This window comes from Propithecus coquereli, unplaced genomic scaffold, assembly GCF_000956105.1.
Source record: "Propithecus coquereli isolate 6110/MARCELLA unplaced genomic scaffold, Pcoq_1.0 Scaffold839, whole genome shotgun sequence".
NCBI classification, from domain to species: Eukaryota; Metazoa; Chordata; class Mammalia; order Primates; family Indriidae; genus Propithecus; species Propithecus coquereli.
In genome coordinates this window covers 468,873-489,847 of record NW_012154607.1, presented here as the reverse complement: position 1 = coordinate 489,847, position 20,975 = coordinate 468,873, and the positions used below count along the sequence as shown (strand labels likewise).

Here is a 20,975-nt window from a genome sequence, read left to right as displayed (position 1 = left end):
CAGCAACCACAAACTCCTGGGCTGAAATGATCCTCCTGCCTCAGCCTCCCGAGTAGCTGGGATTACAGGCATGTACCACCACATCCAGCTAATTTTTCTTTTTTTTTGTAGAGATGGGGTCTTGCTGTTGCCCAGGCTGGTCTTGAACTCCTGGGCTCAAGCAATCCTCCTGCCCCAGCCTCCCAAAGTGCTGGGATTACAGGCGTGAGCCACTGCACCTGGCCTGTACTGCTTTTTATTCAAAGTAAAAGACCCACCCCCATGTCAATGTGGATTTTGATAAACAGATATGTATAAAAAGGAAAATAATTTTTATATGTATAACCCAAATGCTGCCTGGCTCTTCTTGGTTCAGGGGTACAAGTGACAGATTAGCAATAAAATCCCAAATTTGCTCCAGAAGAGTCCTCCTGCACGGTCGAGTCTACATGCTCCAAAGTGCCCATTTTCTGGACAGGAGTGACGGGGGCTGTATTCCTGGGCTCTGGGAGTCCACACTGCCTGCACTCACCTCCAGCTGGTTCCAGGGGCACTGGCTTTGACAGCCACAGCTGCTGCTCTGTTTACCTTGGGAACATATTCCTCTGGCCCTTCCCTCTACCCCAAGAGCAGACGCAGACCGAGCAGAGAGCAGGCCTCTGCACATCACGGTTCAGACGTCTGCAGCTGTTAGCAAGAGCTGGCTGGAGCTCAGGGGTAAGTGGCCATGTTCATGGGGTGCCTGCCATTGGATATTTGCCAGCCTAAACCTCAACCTACCTCCATGCTCTGGGGAACAGCTTCTCCCACCCCCTCCACCCAGGAGTATTTCCAAGCTCTTCTAGACTCCCTGGAATCCAGGCCCAAGAGCACGAGGTCGGGAGGGAAGAGACATCCTGTTTCACCTGTCTAGGGATGGCCTTCCTTGCCCTTCCTGGGATGGCTGGCAGTGGGAAGCTCCACTCTCCTGGGGCAAAGTGCCACCTCTGCCCACAAGGACGTGGTCTTGCCCTGATACCCTGATGCCATTTCTCTCAGAGGGCAAGGGTCTACGTGCATCAGAACCAAGTGGAACACATGTAAGTAATTAAGATTCCTGGGTCCCATCTCGGACTCATTAAATCAGAACATGGGAATGGGATCTAGAATCTGCTGGCAGAGACAGCAATGCCCGTGCATTCCTTGGAGTCCGAAGCTTTGGTCTTAAATATTACACACGGGCACATCAGGGGTACGGTCTGCACCGAGCTTTCCCTGACTTGTTAATCCCGTGTGAAGAGCGGGTGGGATTTACCAATCTCCTTCAGTCTGCAGGGTCTCAGCTCTTGAGCTCCTCCAAATAGCCACTCAAACAGGGACACACATGTTCACAAAGGTCCGTGCCCAAGCAGGCAAATGTTGTCTAACACCTCGCTCGGAGGCTTTTCCCATCAGGCAACGTGACCTGGGGGAGGCAGCTCTGCCTGCGTCTGGGGCCCCTTGTACCCGAGTCATGGGAACAATAAGGCTTTTTAAGGTCTTGGCTTCTCAAATGTCTGTTTCAGAGATCTGCAAACAGAGGCTTTGCTTTTTCATTTGCATAACCAAATGCTTGGGTCAAGTGGTTTCACTGGAACAAAGAGCAGTCTACACCCACCACTGCCGTGGGACAGGGGCCATGGGCCTCCCGGGAAGGGTGACAGTGGAACTTAAGGGGAAGTTTGCACCCAGACCAAGAGAGTGGTCCCAGGAAACAGGAGCAAGTGATCAGCACACTAATGGATCACAAATGCGGTTGTTTTGTTTTTTCGTTGACACTGTGGGTTTTTTTTTTTTTTAAACTGAGCCATCAAAATAAAGAGTTCAATTTTAAAAAAAGAGAAATGGTTAATCATGCCACTTTATTGGGCTGTTTTAAAAATATATTTCAATAAAGTTTTACTGCTGGCTAACAAACAAACAAAACTGAGCCAACATTTTCAAACCAAAAGCTTCAGGCCGGTGTGGTGCCTCACGCCCGTAATCCCAGCACTTTAGGAGGCCAAGACAGGGGGGTTGCTTGAGGCCAGGAGTTCAAGACCAGCCTGGAGACCACTCCACCCCCAGTCTCTAAAAATAAAAAATAAAAAAATTAGCCAGGCATGGTGGCATGTGTCTGTAGTTCCAGCTACTTGGAGGCTGAGGCAGGAGGATCCTTGAGCCAGGAACTTCAGGCTGCAGTGAGCTATGATCACACTACTACACTCTAGCCTGTGTGACAGATTGAGACCTGTCTCTGAAAACAAAAAAGTTTCAAATAAAAATCCAGATTTCCAGCTTTTCTGGAAAGATTCAGAAGAGTGATACCAGCAGACCTGCCTTCTGCACAGCAACAGTGTCACAGAGCTGCGTGACGGCCACCGCTGTAATCCTGGTGCCTGCTGCCCACGCTCCCCCACGAAGCAGCACCCCAGCACTCGTGAAGCTGCCTGCCCCGCTGTCTTCTCACACCAGCCTGCCGCCCCTCGGCCTGCTGGCCCCGGATGCTGTGCGCATGCTCTGGTCTGCACGGGGCAAACTCCAGTCTCCCCTAAACACCCGATCACACCACTGTCTAATAAGCTCTTTTCCACCAGCCTTTCCAACGTTCGAGCAATTTGGAAAGAATATTTTTCCATGCCTCATGCCAGAGACCTGGGCTGGCATTTTCTTGTCTTTTACGTGGATTTGGCCAAGTGGCGTGTTTCTCCTGGAAACTTGGCACCATCAGGGCGCCCATTGTCACCTGAGGTATTCTCCCCCGTAGCACTTTAATGCCCACAGAGCCTACGAGCTGGAGGTGCACGTCTGAAGCAGGGGGAATTGAGTATCGAATCCCAGCATTTGTCCGGGACGTGTGTCCAGGGGAGTAGCCTTTGCTACTGAGGGTATGAGGGTCCCTTTAGGGTCCTCCCTCTGTCCCCTCACTGCTGAAACGTTTCTGCAACTTCCCTTGGGAACTGATTTTTAACACAGTTCTATCGTATATGGATGGCCCTTTGCGAAAAGATTGTCAAGGTTTTTAAGGGTAAATCCACCAAAGGAGTATGGTCCCAGGCAGGAGCCCAGAAAGGTTCCCTGAAAATCTATTCTTTTTAAATTTTAAAAACTAGACAGAAAAAGCCTGAGATTCCACATTTTGTTTAAAAACTATTAAGACAGGGCTATGCTACTAATTTTATTCTAAAAAAGATACCTTCTATACATGTTCCAACAGCAAGCAATGACATTGATCTGGCATCTTAATAAAACTTAAAATGTGATTTAATTAAGTGGTGTTTTAAAAGCACTAAAAGGCGCCTGAATGTCCAGCCTGTTGAAGCACACAGCACTTCTGCCTTTGGTCGGGAGCAAGCCGTGTTTCCCGGTTCTCTGAAGGGAGGAATTTGTTCAAGAAGGCAGAAGACGAGGGAGCTGACGGAGGCTGACGGCACATTTCTTCAGACATTTCCAGCGAGAGAGTTCTTCCTAATCAGTGACAGAGGAGGGTTGGGCCCCATAGACAGGTGGCCTTATGTCAAAGTCTTGATTTTATTTTAAGTGTTTATTTGAAAAATGCTCCTTGCACACACTCAGGAAGCAAAAATCAACCCAACACAGGAAACATTTACCATGTGGAAGGCAGGATAGCCCATGGGCCTCTTCCGGGGCCCCACCCCACTCTCCTCTCCAATCACACGGCCCAGAGGCAACCCCAGTGACTTTTCCCACGAATGCCGATTCAGACATCATTTGCCTCTGATCTAAACTGGGACACAGAGCTCCGGGCACAGGCATCTCAGGTTTTTCTTAGGATCTGTGTGCAATCTCGCTTTACCTGCCTTCCAGCTCTGGCCCTGCGGAGGGAAGGAGGGCAGGTGCTGGTGTCCACTGCTGCTCTGAAGGCACCGTCACAGCCTAGGGCTGGGGGAGGATGCGGTGAAGGGCAAGGGGGCTGCCAGGGGGAGCACTTGCTATCAGGACAGTGTCAGGTTTGCAGAGCCTGAGGAGCTGAGGCGTCCACACTGACTGCAGACTGGGAAAGCCAGCGGTTTCAGTTCTCAGCCGAAAAGTTTGGGCAGCGAAAGTAGGAATCACTGCTCAAGGAGGGGGAAATTTCCTGATTCGAGACAGAAACCTCAGATAGTCAACCAATGCTTTAGTCACGTGGGAAAAGGCTCAACATAAAATGTTAAGTTAAAAAAAGGGAGAAAGTTGTGTACAGGTAACGTGACCCCAAATGGGTGAAGTCGGTTTCTGTATATGTCTCTCTCTTTACGAATATTCAGACAGAAATAGAAGAAACTCAAATTGAAATATATCAAAATGTAATTAAATTTGTTCTTTATCATTACTTTATTATTTCATTTTTCTTTAATGAACATTGATTTCTCTTGCAATAAATGTTTATATTGAAACAAAGAACGCCACATCTGCAGTGACTTAAGCTGGTTGGTCTTTGACAGAAACAGATTAAATCTAGGGTGACTAAAGACATGTGAAAACCAGCACCGGACACTGGGAGGAAGGACTTTCTTGAGCCTCAGTTTCTCAGTAAGGAGATGATTAAATATTTCCAAAGAGTTCTACGTGATCCAAACTCTCCAAATCAACTCTGGCAAGTGAAGCTTGGGCCGGGGTTTTAAAATTATATCCACTATTTCATCACGTGCAAGAGAGAACTTGTGCAAGTGCTTTCATCTTGCCGGGGTCAGCCTTTGAGGTTCTGGGGCAGGCGGGTTTGAGGCTGCCTGGGGCGGCGGTCAGGACTGTGCTGGGCGAGGCTGCAGGGGTGCGCTCGGAGCCAGCCCTCGGCTCTCGGCTCTCGGCTCTCGGCAGGCTCTGAAAGCCCTGCCTGTGCACCACACGTTCCCAGGGCCCCAGAGGCTTCTGCTAGGGTATCCGGCTTTCTTCCGAAAGGCACACGGCCTTCTTACCACGACCTCACATTTAGCATCGTTAGGTAAGTATCTGCATGTCTCCCTCCCCTTTACTCTACGGTTGAGAACATGTACTGCAGTTCGGTGCATAGGACCTGAAGGACGAAGAACACTGTTTTGACATGACTGATTTTTCCGCTGACTGTAGCTAAAGTCCTCTTTAACTCTACCGGACTCTGTTCTCCTCCAAAGGGACGGCGGAGCCGTTTCATGTTCTGCCCAGGACTCCTTCGCGTCCCCCTTAGAACATCCTGTCGACAGGCTAATGCAAGAGAAGGCAGGTCATTTTCTTGTTTTAAGTGAGAATAACCAAAGATTTTATTTCAGCTAATTTTATATTAGCAATTTTAAATTTATTCCATCAGGAGCCAGAAATAAATTCGTAGGAATAGCCAGGTTTCCAAATATTGACATTAACTTTGGGTTTGCACGTTGAAAGGCCTCTAGTCCACACCCCAAGCCTCTCCCACCATCCCCTCTCTAATCTTCCCTAGCTCTTCACTTACTGTTGAATGGCTTCTCAAATGCTTCTGGCAACTATGTGTTATTAGTAAGGGATGGCACCTTGTTATTAGATTGCATTTTATTATTTCCTTCAGCTCAGTGCGTACCTAATATTGGAGGGCTCTCCCTATGGGTTGAGATTGAGAGATGCTGCAAATGATGTGGTTTTATTATTTCTGGGCCCCTACGCAGCCAGGTGAGAAACCTGATGCTGTGGAAGCTGAGGGACAGGAGGGCACCGCCCTGTTCTGACTTTCTGACTGGTAGAGCCCAGCGTCCGTGTCCCAGTGGGGCCACTCCTGTCTGCATCACAGAACGGTTGGGGGCAGCTGCCCTTCTGCCCACTTGAGACGCCTGTCGCGCGAGGAGATCAGCAGGCATTCAGCACGGCTATCCTGGCCTTTTCACACAGTGGGTCTAATTTTCCATCACCTCCTAGGGAAATAGATAGAATTTTCTTTTAGCCAGCTTCATATACAATGTAATGTCCTATTAGATATATACACTGCTTCCACCCACAGTGCATTTTCAAAGGCCACAGGCATGCAAAATGTTAACTAGCCACTGATAAAAGAGTATTAGTGGATTGCAAAAGCTTTTACTTCTGAGCACAGGGAGGCACGCACGGTGCCAGACTGCCAGGCCAGAAAGTCTCCAGGGCAAAGAAATCCCCTGGAACATTGTTGATAACGCCATGCCCTGCTGGCATATGGGCTCTAATGGTCTTAGTAAGTCTAGATAGAATAAACAAATGGAACAAAAATAGCTTTGAAAAAAAAATACAACTCATTATTAAAGTGCAAAAATCTATTATCCTTAAATTCCATCAGATCACTCCAAGGGCTTAACTTCATTTTCTTTCCTCTTCTGTTCCCAGAGCATCCAGCGCTTCCCTTTGTGTGGTTTGGGACACTCCCGTCTGTGCCATAGGGCATAGGGCTTGCAGTCTGAATTTAAAACTCAGAAAGAAGCCCAATTTGAATCCAGACACAACGCACTGACCATTTCAACTAGAAATTGAGGGACTCTTCAGAGGAGGCGGAATGCTGGCTGGAAACCTTGCTCAAGGGCTTACCAAACTCCAAGTCCTTGATGTGGCAGCGGAAGACCACCTCTTCATTCACCATGAGTTCTACCACGTTCCAGTCTTCTGTCTTCGCTAGGATGACCTCGTGCCCATCGCTGGCCAGCACAGCTGCAGAAGACAGAGAAGGAGGTGGGTGACGGGGTCAGGCTTCAGATTACAGGTAGCTGTCATCATGGATGACAGTGGTGTGTCTGCCCCCGGTTGCTCATGGGTATAACTAACGGCCTTGGCAGGCCCTTGGTGCTGGCCCTGTGCCCTCCCCTTTGATGGGAACCACACAGCCGAGGCCTGACGATTCAGCTTTCCGTTGCGATTTCCCCAGACCCACGTGATCTGTTAAACAATGAGCTTTCTCTGGGAAAGGCGACTGGGCTTTCCAGAGGTTGCCTTGGAAGGACTCAGGTGATTAGGCAACTTCTCACCCTGCTGATGGAGATGCAGACTGGTCACCTCTCCAGAGGGCAGTTTGACGGTACATACCACAAGCCTCAAAAACCATTCTGATCTTTGGCCCAGGAAATTGCACTTAAAAGAAACCCTCCTAAGGAAAAAAACTAGAAATACAGGCAGGTTTTTGCAATAAGATATCCTTTCTATATTATTATCAAAGCAAAATACTGGGAACGACTTACATGTCCAATAATAAGAAAATGGTATGTCCATATAATGAGATTTTATTTGGACATTTAAAAAATGTTTAGGTTTTTTTATATTTCAAGTTTTTAATACTTTAAGCAAAAATACAAGATATGAATATGTATAACATATATTAAAATATATATTCAATATTAATTAAAATATGTATGTAAGGAGGAAGAAAATATCACCACAATGATTATCTCTCTGTAGTAAGATTATATGAAACTTTCCCCTTTTTATTCTTTCAACATTTTCCAGATTGTTTATAATAATCAGAAAAAAGTTTCTTTAAAAAAATCTAATGAACTAACCTTTTATATCTGCATTTTGGTTATCACTAATATTCAGCGGCTCCTTCCCTAGAGATCAGCCGTGGAAAGACAATTAGGTTTAATCTCTGTGGGGAAGCGCAAGGCTATGTGGGTCAGAAGAAGTGGCGAGCACGGGACAGACCAGAGCTCTATTCTCGCCAACCAGTTTCTCCTGGTCGCCTTGGTGCATTCGCCCTGTAACGCTGACATTGGCGTGGGCGTGCCCTCCTCCCAGTTTCTGGTAGAAAGTCCCACTCACCCCGAGACATAGGCACTAGAGTGGGTGGCTCGTAGCCTCCTTTGGCAGTCTTCACAGCTGGTGAGAATTTTGGTTAGGATGGAACGAGAAATCAGGTGGGTGGCATGTTTTTTAAAAAGTTTTAGCATTTCAATCAGTCTTACTAATTGGACTGGTGAAAAGCAGACCGTTATGTCAGTTAATTGCGTTTAATGACAGAGACAATTGCTGTTTCAGAATGTGTCCACTTCATCTTTCAATCAGTTCAAGAACATCCAGCCCCAGCTGTGAACATTTTAATTGCGTGATTTTAATTTCACTTCTGGAAAGGAACTTCAGAAAGAGACTCAGCGAGGATCTCCATTAACAAGATAATGCTCTTTGGGCACCTGGTGGTGGCCCTAATCGACCCGCATCACCTAATGCCTCTCTGAAGGACACCCGCATCTTTTTTGCTGGCGTATTTATGATACTGTATCCTGTTTAAGTGTCTAGTATTAAACGTCTTTGAAGAAGGCACACAGCTTGGGCCGTGACTTGCTTAAATGAAGCAGTCCCCTGGTCTGGAAGGGCGTTCATCTAGCGGGACATAAAGGCAGTCTGCCGGCAGAGATTTCTGGGACCCCACGCCCCCCAGCTGCGCCCCCTCGGGAGGGGAAGCCGTGTCTGTCTGAAGACACTCCAGGAACTCAGCTTGACAGGAAGGAAGTAGGAGCAAAACAGCTTCTCCATTCCCACCTTCCGCCCCTGCCTCCGGGGGCGAGGTGCTGGCACTCTCCTGTTAACACGCAAGGCCAGCGCTCAGGCTCAGGGCTGTGGAGAGAGGGAGGGCTGGGGCACTGCTCTGGTAGGCGAGGAGCAGCCCTGCAGGAGGAGACCCAAGGCGAGCACGGGCAGCCCGCCAAGGCCCTGCCCCGGGCCCTTCTCACGGAGCCTCACGGGCGCCTGGGTTTGGAGTTTGTTTCATGAGGACAGTGTCACTCTTACATGGTATCGTGTAGCTCAGAACCAGGATTTGATCCACTGAATGACCCACTCTGTGGAGTTGGGGGTGCCGGATAATGAGGGCCCACCTCATCTGTGAGCGGATGAAGGCAACAGGAAGACATCCTCTTACGAGGCCACAGCGCTCCTTGCTCTGCCTTCACGGCTCTCGGCGTCCCTAAGGATGTGCGTCTTCCTTGCTGCCCGCGACGCCCAGCCCGGCGCTCCTGCAGCCGCCAGACAGTAACGCAGGCCCGCTGAATTAACACACTCGGAGTGGTGCTGGCACTGCCTACGACCCCTGTGGACCCCGAGTGACCTGAGTCTGATTCTTATTAAAGCCATAAGCTGCCTCGGAGTCCACGTCATCTCTGCAGCCTCAGCTCCTTCCATCTGCCTGGGATGTGCTGAGCCCAGCTGCGGGGTGGCCAGCGCAGGCTTAAGGGATCAAACGCAGAGAAGCCCCAGAATTCCTGCGGCTCAACCAAATGCCACCTCTCTACATGGAGGACCCATTTTTTTCCTACGAGCTGCTGTGGGGTTGTCTATTCAAAGAAAGGTCAGATAAATGCACTCCCTGAAACAAAGTCTCTGCAAAGGCAGTGGCTAAACTCCAGCATCAATCAACCAGAAGCTGTAAGGCCACCTGCAGAACACCCACCTCTTTGAAGTGGCACCTCATTCTTCAAGGGGGATCTAGATAAACTGAAGGGATGCAGATAAGCCTCCCTCCGCTCAGTGCAGGCGGAATCGTGCCCCATCTGCCAGTGATTTAAACGCTGCTGGTCAGGAAGTCAAGGTATATAGACGGACCTGTCTCCCTCCTCTACGCAGCATGGAAGCCGAGCCAACCACCATTAATGAAGGCAGCTAATGCCTAGCCAGGGACAGGAAAAGGGCACACGGGGTGTCTCAGCTAAATAAGAGTGGATTCAATTTTTAAGGCTCGATTTCAATTCCTTCCAATTCCTTTGAGTGGGTCATTTGGCAGGCTTACGTGCAGCAGGCCAGGAGCGACCACGGCCAGAGAAATTACTTACAACTCTGTGTTAAGCTTCAGTTTAGCTTCATCAGTACTGAGACGATAGTGGAGACATATTTGCTGAGCTACTATAATTCATGGATCATAAAGAAAGAACAAAAATTTTCAGTGTGCTTAAGTTCAGAAAAGATCAGGCATATTTCCAAAGCCAGCAGGGCTTCGGGAAATGATAAAGGGATACGATTTTTAAAGAAATACACAGAATTCAGATGGAGATTTTTGCAGAGGAGGCCTGCAATCGCACCCCGCTGCTGCGGTGGAGTCAGTGTTGGGTCTGAGGTGTGTGTGGGGGTGACGGACAGACCCCCCCCTGCCTGGCTGCTAGCACCCTGGTCTTGGTAAATGTGAGTTATCATTCATGGACACACAGAGCTTATTTTACAAATCAACCACCTGCTGACACCTTGCAATCCTCAAGTCTCCTTCAATCATAAAAATGCTGCCCTTGATCTTCTCAAAATACTCCTTCCCTCCCCTGCTGGGGGAAGAGCCTGCACCGGCTGCCTGTGCTCTTTGCTACTTCGTGTCCACCCACTCCCTTACCCTGGGGGGAGCCTGCAGCCTGCCCTCCGGAGCTGCCCTTCCAGAGGTCAAGAAGCATCCACACATTCGATGCGGCCCCCAGACACCCCCTCGGCCCATCTCCTGTCTTGCTTCTTTAACATACTTTTGCTGGTAAGAAAAAACATGTATATGTTAAACTCTAACACTTTATCAGATTGTAAATGTAATATAGACTCACGACTTTTCAAAAACCTTAAAAATTTTAGAAAGGGGCAAAATTTTAGAAGTCACCCTAGGCCGGCGCGGTGGCTGACGCCTGTAATCCTAGCACTCTGGGAGGCCGAGGCGGGAGGATTGTTTGAGCTCAGGAGTTCGAGACCAGCTTGAGCAAGAGCAAGACCCCGTCTCTACTAAAAATAGAAAGAAATTGGCTGGACAACTAAAAATATATAGTAAAAATTAGCCGGGCATGGTGGCGCATGCCTGTAGTTCCAGCTACTCGGGAGGCTGAGGCAGGAGGATCGCTTGAGCCCAGGAGTTGAGGTTGCTGTGAGCTAGGCTGATGCCACGGCATTCTAGCCCAGGCAAGAGAGCGAGACTCTGTCTCGAAAAAAAAAAAAAAGTCACCCCTAAGTCTTCCCCACCGCTCCGTCTTTCCCAATGGCACCAGGACGGTGGCGTGGCGTTCCTGGCATTCAGGAAGAGGCGGGAGCTGCTCCTTCCTTTGCGGAGCTGTGCGGCACCTCCTCACTTGGTGCGTGAGCTGCGATTTAGTTTGCCGTTCCTTTTTCTGGTTGTTTCCAATTTTTCACTATCACCAAAATGTTGCAACATACCTCCCTGTGCCTGTGTGAGGTGTTTTTTTTTTCTTTCATACGGAAAATACCGAGAAACAGAAAGCTGGATTCTACAGTCTACGGTTACATTTTAATAGACACTGCCATGCTGCCCTCCAAGGTGGCTGCCCAATCTACCCTCCTGCAGAGAGGGCATAGAATAGTCTTTCTCTAAGCCCTTTGCCAGCACGAATTCATCTGTCTCTGGAGATGACTCCTACTCAGCTGTTTGGGGCCCACGGCCCTTTCCTCTGGAAATCCCACCGCACCTGCCTCCTGGGCCTCCGGGCTCTCTGCTACCTCCGCGCCTCTCCCCCTCTGGCCGCTCCTCCCTCTGAGCACCCTCTGCCCCTCGGAGGGGCCCCGCCAGCGTCCTGCCTGCCCTGGCTTCCTCCAGAGTCCCACCTCCTGTGGCTCCAACCTTCGGCTTTAGGCAGGTTGATTTCCTTAACTACTATTTATTGGTGTTTACAACAAGCCAGGCACGGTTCTAGGCACTGGGACCCCGCAGAGAACAGAACAGACCAGGTGAGAATCCCTGCCCCGAGGAAGATACAGTCATGCTGGTGGGGGGGTGGCCAGCAATGGGTGAAATGCAGGTTGCGTTAGATGCTCAGGAGCACCAAGAAGAAATGCGGAGGAGGGGCAGGAGCTCAGGCTGAGGGAGGCAGAGCGGAGCACTGACATGTGCGGTGGGTGCTGGAGCAAGGCCTGCTGCAGGCGACGTGTGAGGAACAGTCCAAGGCTGAGAGAGCGGAGCGAAGACCTGTGCAAAGAGCGCTCCCGTGAGACCGGGTGGGAGCTGAGTGTTGAGGGCCAGCGGTGGCAGGGGCTGAGCCTGGGGCAGGGTGAGCGGCTGCGGGAGGGAAGGGGTGAAGGGGGCCGTGGGGAGCTCGGGAGCCATGTGAGCCTTTGGTTTCTCCCCTAAGTGGGCTGGGAGCCAGCAGGATGTCCTCGGAGGCGCAGGCCACACCGTGACTCAGGCTCACGCGTCACCCGGCTTTGGCGCTGAGAACAGACCACGGGGTGGTTGCGGGGAGCTCAGTCAGGAGGCCGGGGAGCAGCCAGGCGGGCGATGATGGCAGCCGACAGGAAGATGGAGGGTGGTCAGGAGGGGTGGGGAGGGCTGCATTCTAGACGTGCTGTGAGCACAGCTGACAGGCTGTGTTGGCAGACAAACGGGGAGTGTAAGGGAAAGGGAAGAGACGTGACAGCGAGGCTTCCTGCCTCAGCGCCTGAAAGCACGCAGCTGCCAGGAGCGGAGCGGGGAAGTGAGCAGAGCTGCTGGTGCGGCGAGTGTAAGGGGTCCCGCCGGGAAATTCTGCCACACTAAGTGTGAGCTGCTACTCAACAAGGCAGTGGCAATGAGAGGCCCCAATTAAAGATATAAATTTGGAAGTCATCAGCATACAGATGTCATTTAAAGTCATAACTACTCCTGACTCAAATCCTGCCTTCATGTTTCTCCTGAACTCCAGAACGTAATTTCTAACCACTGGCTGACTTTTTCTTCCTTCCCTTCCCTGCCCTGCCCTGCCCTGCCCTCTCCTCCCCTCCCCCCCCCCCCTCCTCCTCCCCTCCCCTTTTCTTTTCCTTTCCTTCCTTCTTTCTTTTCTTCTTTCTTTCTATCTCTCTCTCTCCTTTCTGTCCTTCTTTTTCTTTTTGAGACAGGGTCCCACTCTGCTGCCCAGGCTGGAGTGCAGTGGTGTCATCACAGCTCACAGCAACCTCAAACTCCTGGGCTCACGGTCCTGCCTCAGCCTTCCGACTACCTGGGACTACAGGCATGCGCCACCATGCCCAGCTAATTTTCTATTTTTTGTAGAGACAGGGTCTTGCTCTTGCTCAGGATGGTCTCAAACTCCTGGTCTCTGGTGATTCTCCTGCTTCAGCCTCCCAAAGTGCTAGGATTACAGTGTGAGCCACCGCACCCGGCTATTAATATTTCTTAATAGTTGGTTTCTTCCCCACTTCTCCTCCCTCAATCTCTTCCTTTGGAATTGGACTCTGAAAGCACATCCCTGGTCTCATCCTTCCTTAGCTCAAGAACCGTTGCTGGCTCCTTGTTGCCAAGGGTGAAACAGGCCAGACTCCCTGTTGCCCACCATCCTCCAGCCAGACCCAACTGCTTGCTGCTCCCTAGAGGTGCCCCAAGCTGCCCCCTTCTCCCCTTCCCAGTGGCCCTTCCTCAGGAATAGTAAGAACTAACGCTGTGGAGCCCTTGCTATGTGCAGCATGGTGCTCATAACACGCATTTCCTCATCGGAATCTCTTATCAGTGATGTAGGGGTACGCATCCCCCTTTTACCAACAAGTAAACTTAGGCTCATAAGGGTAAATTACTTGATTTTGACTTTGGCCACAAAGCTACCAAATGGTACAGTCCAATTCAGACCAGGTTGGCTGGACTCAGAGCCCCTGAGCTTAACCTGTGCTCATGCCATCTCCCTGCCACCTGTGCCAAGAACGTAGGCAGGAGACAAGCGACCAGGGAGACGTGACAGGTAAAGCTGACAGAACCTATGGACAAACTAGGGGGGGTCCCTCAATACTTGTAAGATGTGTATCGGAGCAAAATGTACCTTTATGCGTTCTGTTGAATATAATTTTGAGTATGTAAACGAGCTAATGGAACTCCCACGGGCATGCTGACTGTGGCGGCAGCAAGGCAGCAGAAAGGAGCATAATTACAAGTGTCTGCAGACGCCAGCAAGATGGCAGGGTAGACAGCTCCAAACTCCCGTCCCTCCATAGAAACATTGATAAAACAGCCAGAAACTGCCAGAACCAACTTTGTCAAAACTCGAGAAAACAATCAAGGTCTGCAGCAACCAAGGGAACACTGAATTAGGAAAAGGCAACTTCAAAATGGCAGAAGAGCTCTGTGGAATTTTCCTTCTCCCTGACTCGGTGGCAGACTCGGTGACAGCAGCCCATGCTCCCAGTATGGGACCCTGGTTCTTGATTTCAGAGGAAGCAGAGCAGACCTTATTTGCAAATTCTTGTGTTTTTCTGTTCTAACCCCTCTGGGGGCTTCTGGAAGGACCGAAGCAAGGCACTTGTCTTTGCCTGACTTGGAACCCACACAAGGTGGAAAAGCTGTGGGTGGTGCTCAAAAACATTGTAAGGCAAATGAAAAACTCACAGCTGCCTGGGCAAAAAATTACAGCTGAGACACACAATAGATTTCATAAACCCTAATAGGAAAACCTGGAGAGAGAGTTTCTTTGGGAAATTAGGACATTCAAAAGTACTCGTGTATACTGGGGGATTTAGAAGGCCAGAGCAGGCTTACAACAGCACGCCTGCTCCGAAAAGATGTTCAAGATCCAACGCTCTCGGCACTGGCTGATCTACAGGCTCCATGAGAGGAGGAAGCAAAGGCCGAGGCAGAACTGTGATCAGCCTGGCTAAGTGTTACAGGAGTGCCTCCGCGTAGAGCAAATACACAAAGAATGGGAGACATTTTTTTGTTTGGTTTGGTTTTAAAGCTCTTGGCATTCAAGGAAATTTTAGTCAAAACACTTGCTGAGCGCAAGCTAAGCCTCCAACAATTAGGAATGGCAAATTCTGGGGAAGGAGGAAAATCTGATTCCCAGAGATAATACCCTATAATATCTGAATGTCTTGTTTTCAGCAAAAACAATCACAAAGCATATAAACAAACAAGAAAGTATGGCCCAGTCAAAGAAAACATATTCATTGACAGAAACTCTCTGAGGAAGCTCAGACATTGGGCTTATGTTAAATCAACTATCTTAAATACGCTCAAAGAGCCAAAGGAAACTACACATAAATGACTAAAAGAAACTAAAAAAATGATGTATGTACAAAATGAGAATATCAATAAAGAGATAGAAATTCTAAAAAGGAACTAAGCAAGTTCTGGAGTTGAAAAGTACAATAACTAGAATAAAAACATCACGAGACAGGTTCAACAGCAGATCTGAGTAAGCAGAAGAAAGAATCAGCGAACTTGAATACAAGACAAAGGAGATTACCCAGTCTGAGGAGCAGAAAGGAAGAAGAAAGAAGCAGAAAGAAACGAAGAAAAATTATCAGAGCCCCAGAAACCTGTGGCACACTCTCAAGTATAACAACGTATACATAATGCAAGTCCTGGAAGGAGAGCAAAGAGAGAAAGGGACAGAAAGAATATTTGAAGAAATCATGACTGAAACTTCCGAAATTTGATGAAAGACATGAAAGTACATATCAAAGAAGCTCAACTAACTCCAAGCAGGATGAACTCAAAGAGATCCACACTAAGACACATTATGACAATTGTCAAAAGATAAAGACAAAGACAGAATCATGAAAGCAGTGAGAGAAGTGACTTATCATGTACAAGACATACTCAGTAGGTTAATAGCTGATATCTTATCAGAAGCCATGGAGGCCAGAAGACAGTGGGATGACATATTTAAATATTTGTTAAAATGCTGAAAGGAAAAAAAACCCCAAAATCTGTGTACTGGTCAGAGTTCTCCAGAAAAATGGAACCAATAGGAGATATGTGTGCATGTATATACATATATGTATAGACACACATATGCACATACACAGATGATCCTCAGCTTATTAAGTCCTCATAAACCCATTTTAAGTTGAAGATACTGTAAGTTGATCATGCATTTAGTATACCTAACCCACAGAACATCATAGCTTAGCCTAGTATACTCTAAATGTGCTCAAACACTTACGTTAGCTTACAGTTGGGCAAAATCATCTAACACAAAGCCTATTTTACAATAAAGTGCTGAATACCTCATACGATTTATTGAATACTGTACTGAAAGTGAAAAACAGAATAGTTGTATGGGTTCTCACCATTAATATACACAGCTGAAATCACCATTACGCAGTCAAAAAATCATTAAGTTCAACTATCCAAGTCAGGGACCATGTGTGTGTGTGTGTGTGTGTGTGTGTGTGTGTGTGTGTGTGTGTGTATAGAAAGAGAGAGAGAGAGAGAGAGAGATTTTAAGGAATTGGCTCACTGGTCAGGTTGGAGACACAGGTAGAGTTTCTATGTTGCAGTCTTGAGAATTCCTTTTTTGAGAAACTTCAATATTTCTTGTAGTAAGGTGTTCAACTGACTGGATGAGGCCAACTGAAAGACTTTCCCCTAAGATCAGGAAGAAGGCAAGGATGCCCAATCTTGCCACTTCTATTCAATACAGTATTGGAAGTACTAGCCAGAGAAATCAGTCAAGAAAAAGAAATAGACGACATCCAAACTGGAAAGAAAGAAGTAAAACCACTTCTATTTGCACATAGCATGATCATATATCCACAAAACTCTAGTTTCCTAAAGCAAAAACAACTGTTAGTGCTAATAAATGAGATCAGCAAAGCTGAAGAATACAAAACCAACACACAAGCAGTTGAGTTTCTATGCACTGGCAGTGAATACTCTGAAAAGGTAGTCAAGAAAACAATTCCACTTACAAAAGCATCTAAAAGAACAAAACATTTAGGGACAGATTTAAGCAATGAGGTGCAAGTCTTGTACACCGAAAACAACAAAATTTCCTAAAAGAAATTAAAGAGGAACTAAATAAATGGAAATATATCCTGTGTGCATGGACTGAAGGACTTAATATTGTTTAGATAACAATACTACCCAAAGAATTACACATATTCAATGCAATCTCTATCACCATCCCAATGGTGTTTTTTGCAGAAATGAATTCCCTCAAATTCACAAGGAATTTCATGGGACCCACAATAGTCAATACAGACTTAAGAAAGAACAAAGTTGGAGGACTCACATTTCCTGATTTCAAAATTTACTACGAAACTATAATAATCACAACAGTATGGTACGGGCATAAAGGTAGACATATAGAACAGTGGAATAGAATTGAGAGCCTAGAAATAAATCTTCACACTGATGAATGTGAATGAGTGGCCAGTTGATTTCTGATATGCGTGCCAAGACCATCCAATGCGTGAAGAACAGTCTCTTTAACAAATGGTGCTGGGAAAACTGGATATCCACATGAATATCTTTTGAATGAAGTTGGGCCCTTACATTATACTGTATACAAAAATTAACCCAAAATGGATCAAAGATCGAAATTTAGAAATTATATTTGAAGGATAGCTTCACAAAAAAAATTTTTAGAAATTACAAAATTCTTAGAAGAAAACATGGGGGCAAATCTTTATGATCTTAGATTTGGCAATGGTTTGTTTCTTAAACAGCAAAGCAGGCAACACAAGAAAAAAATAGGTAAATTGTACTTCATTAAAATTAAAAATTTTGTGCATCAAAAAGACACCATCAAGAGAGGAAAAAATAATTTATGGAATGGGAGAAAATCATTTATTCTAATAAGATTCTAGTATTCAGAATATATAGCTGGGTGCAGTAGCTTGTGCCTATAGTCCCAACTACTCAGGCTTGGGAGGCTGAGGAGGGAGGATCCCCTGATGCCAGGAGTCAGAGACCAGAACACAGCAAGACCCTGTCTCTAAAAAACAAACAAACAAACAAAACCAGAATATATATAAAGAACTTTTCCAACTCAACAACAGAAAGAAGAACAACCTAATTTAAAAATGGGCAAAGGACTTGAATAGACATTTCTCCAAAGATATACAAATGGCCAATAAGCACATAAAAAGATGCTCAACATCATTGGCTATTAGGGAAATGCAAGTCAAAGCCATGAGATGCCATTTTGCACCAACCAGGAATGTTATAACTAAAAAAAAAAAAACAGAAAATTGGAATCTTTGTGCATTGCTGGTGGGAATGTAAAACGGTGTTGCTGTTTTGGCAAAACACTTTAGAGGTTCCTCAAAAAGTTAAATATATGACTATATGATTCAGCAATTCTACTCCTTTGAAACACAGTGACTCAAACAGATATTTGTTCTCCAATGTTCTTAACGGCATTATTCACAATAGCCAAAAGGTGGAAACAACCCAAGTGTCCATCAACAAATGAATGGATAAACAAAACTTGGTGTGTGTGTGTGTGTGTGTGTGTGTGTGTGTGTGTGTGTGTGTGTAGGAATATTACTCAGCCACAAAAAGCAATTAAGTGCTAATACGTGCTACAACATGGATGAACCTTGAAAATATTATGCTAAGTGAAATAAGCCAGAAACAAAAGGACACACATTGTATGATTCTACTCCTATTAAATATCTAGAATGGGCAAATGCATAGAGACAGAAAGCAGAGTAGAGGTTACCAGGGGCTGGGGCTGGCGGGATGGAGAGTTACTGCTTGCTGGGTACAGAATTTCTGTTTACGATGGTAACAGGGCTGGTTTCACAACACCGTGAATGTAATTCATGTTCCTGAATTGTACACTGGAAATGGTTAAAATGGGAAATTTTGTTATGTGTATTTTGCCACAATAAAAATAGTAAAAAGAAAAAAAAAGGTAAAGAAATAGCTGAACTGACAGAAAATGTGGGGGTGGGTTGTGGAGGGGAGGAGCTCACGTGCCGTAGGTCTGGGACAGAGAAAAAGAAAAGTATCTGCAAAAGTCAAGAGGCTGGGGACAGAAAGAGGAAGCAAGAAGGCTCAGAGATCTCTTGAATGCAGTTGTTCTCCCTCAGTGGGCTAAGACCCTTGTTATTTTTAGAGAAAGTGAACATAAACTAAAGGTTAATTATGAGGTGGCGGTGGGTGGGGCTCCTCGGAGCGGGAGGAAGAGAAAAGTCATTTATTTGGGTTGTATCCTTAGCCAAGGCCAGAAAACATCTTAAGCATCACCATACGGCACTGCTAATGACTGAATTGTGCACCCCCTGTCATATGTGGAACCCTAACCCCCACTGTGATTATATTACTATCTGAAGATAGATCCTTTAGGAGGTAATTAAAGTTAAATGAGGTCATAAGGGTGGGGCCCTAATCTGGTAGGATTAGTGTCCTTATAAGAAGAGACACCAGAGATCTTGCCCACTCCCCCCACATGCCCCCACCATGTGAGCACAAGAAAGAAGGTAGCTGGCAGCAAGCCAGGAAGAGAGCCTTCATCAGAAACCACCCCTGCGGGGCCTTGATCAGGGAATTCCAGCCTTTGGATTGTGAAAAAGATAGATCTCTATTGTTCAAGATCCCCAGTTTATGGGATTTTGTTATGGCAGCTCTAGTAAACTAATACAAACACTGAGGTATTTACAACAGTTTTGTCAACTGTTCTCTCAGAGAAAGCAACATTCTCTGACGACTGAAATCCTACTCATCCTTCAAACTCGAACTCAAATGTCACCTCCTCCAGGGGGCCTTCCGTGATTGCTGAGTCAAAACTGATTTTTGCGTCCTCTGGACTCCCACAGCATTCTGCATGGAAGATTCTCAGTCTGAGTCATATAATGGAGTTCATCGAGGCTCATTCCTGGGCCCTCTTCTCATTCCGTATGTTCTCTCCAAGTCAATGACTCATATATTTCTATCTCCACCTCCAGACCTTTTCTCTCAACTCCAGGATGGCAGAGCTGACTCAGTACCTCCATCTAGGTAGCTGAAAGCACATGAAAAGCTTCATACAGATGCTCCTTGACGTCACGATGGGGCTACATCCAATAAACACATCGTCAGTTGAAAATGCATTTAATACCCTGGTAAAGCCAAGTGAAGTGGAAAAATCATAAGTAGAACCACTGTAAGTCCAGATGCACCTCCATTTATGATGGAGTTGCCTCCAGATAAATGCATCGTAAGGTTGAAAAATCACATCTGGGGACTGTCTGTATATCCAAAATGGAACATATTCCTCCAAGTTAAGGCCCATTTCGGCGTTTTCAATTTTAGCGGAGAACACCTCCATCCATCAGCACTGCCTCAAGCCAGACACTGACTTCAGGTGCATGACATCCTCTTTACCCTGGCCTCCCACATCCATCCTCAGGGAGCAGCACTGCTTTTACCTTGATCCATTATCCCCTTTATGGCTGTCCTGGTCCATGCTACTCTTAACCCTGGACCACGCCAACAACAGCTTTCTGACTTTGTCTTCCCTGATCGCGCTCTCGGCCCCTCTGATCTGTGATCCTCAGAGCAGCCAGGCTGTCCTCCCCCTGCTTACGACTCGTCTGTGGCCCTGCAGGATCTGGCCTCCGTCTACCGCTCCAGCCTTATCCCTGCATCAGTGCTACAAAGACATCACTTGTTCGTGCCTCCAGCCTTTGCAGACATTAGTCCTTTCTGGAAGGCTCTTTCCTTTCTTTACCTGGTTAGTTTTTATTCATTTCTTTAAAGCTCAACTCAAATGTAATTTTCTCAAATGAACTTTTCCAGACCTCTCCCGCCTCTCCAATTATGGCCAGACACAGGTAGTGACATTCCCATGGCACTCTGTACCCTCAGAGCTTTGGCCCGACCGTCACTCAGTGGTCAGCAATGAGAAGATCACTTCAAGGTCATACATCATTGTTCAACAGCGCGTCTTCAGTACCTGGAAGGGTGTCCGACACATACCAGGTCCTCAATTCAGGTTTGTTGCATGAATGAATGATTAAGAGGGACAATGTCGGCACTGCTATTTTCCAGCCATTTGACTTGTGAAAGTCACTTAATATTCCCGATTCTCAGTTTCCCAATTCGTAAGCAGGGTTATATAATTTTTTCTACCGAGGAAATTGGTGTACACTGTCCCGCACTCGGGGGGGCCCACAGCTCGTTTGTCCCCACTCTTACATCCAAGCTGTGGAACCGGAGGATGCTAAGTCATCCTGGGGAGCGGGGCTCTGGGAAGACTTCCCGGAGGGGGCGGCACCTGGTCCGCGCTGAGGAAAGAGGCACAAGGCACAAACCGCACGGATGCTCGGCGGCTGCGGCGCACGGCGGCGCACGCCGCGGCAGGCCCACCTTGCAGGCCCTCCAGGCGGAAGGTGCGGTGCTCCACGGCCAGGCCCACCGCGCTGTACGGCCCGTAGCGCAAGACGACCACCGCGTTCCGGGACAT

At 47.3% G+C, this 20,975-nt stretch overlaps 1 protein-coding gene across 1 annotated transcript; it reads right to left on the bottom strand.

Annotated features, from left to right (window-relative positions):
* Positions 1 to 5,769: 5,769 nt before the first annotated feature.
* LOC105825961 (chromosome unknown open reading frame, human C10orf53) lies at positions 5,770 to 20,975 on the bottom strand. The gene is made up of 3 exons (XM_012663860.1): positions 20,879 to 20,975; positions 6,475 to 6,594; positions 5,770 to 5,834 (listed from the first exon to the last, which is right to left on the bottom strand). The coding sequence occupies exons 1-3, from the start codon at positions 20,973 to 20,975 to the stop codon at positions 5,770 to 5,772; spliced, it is 282 nt and encodes a 93-aa protein (XP_012519314.1).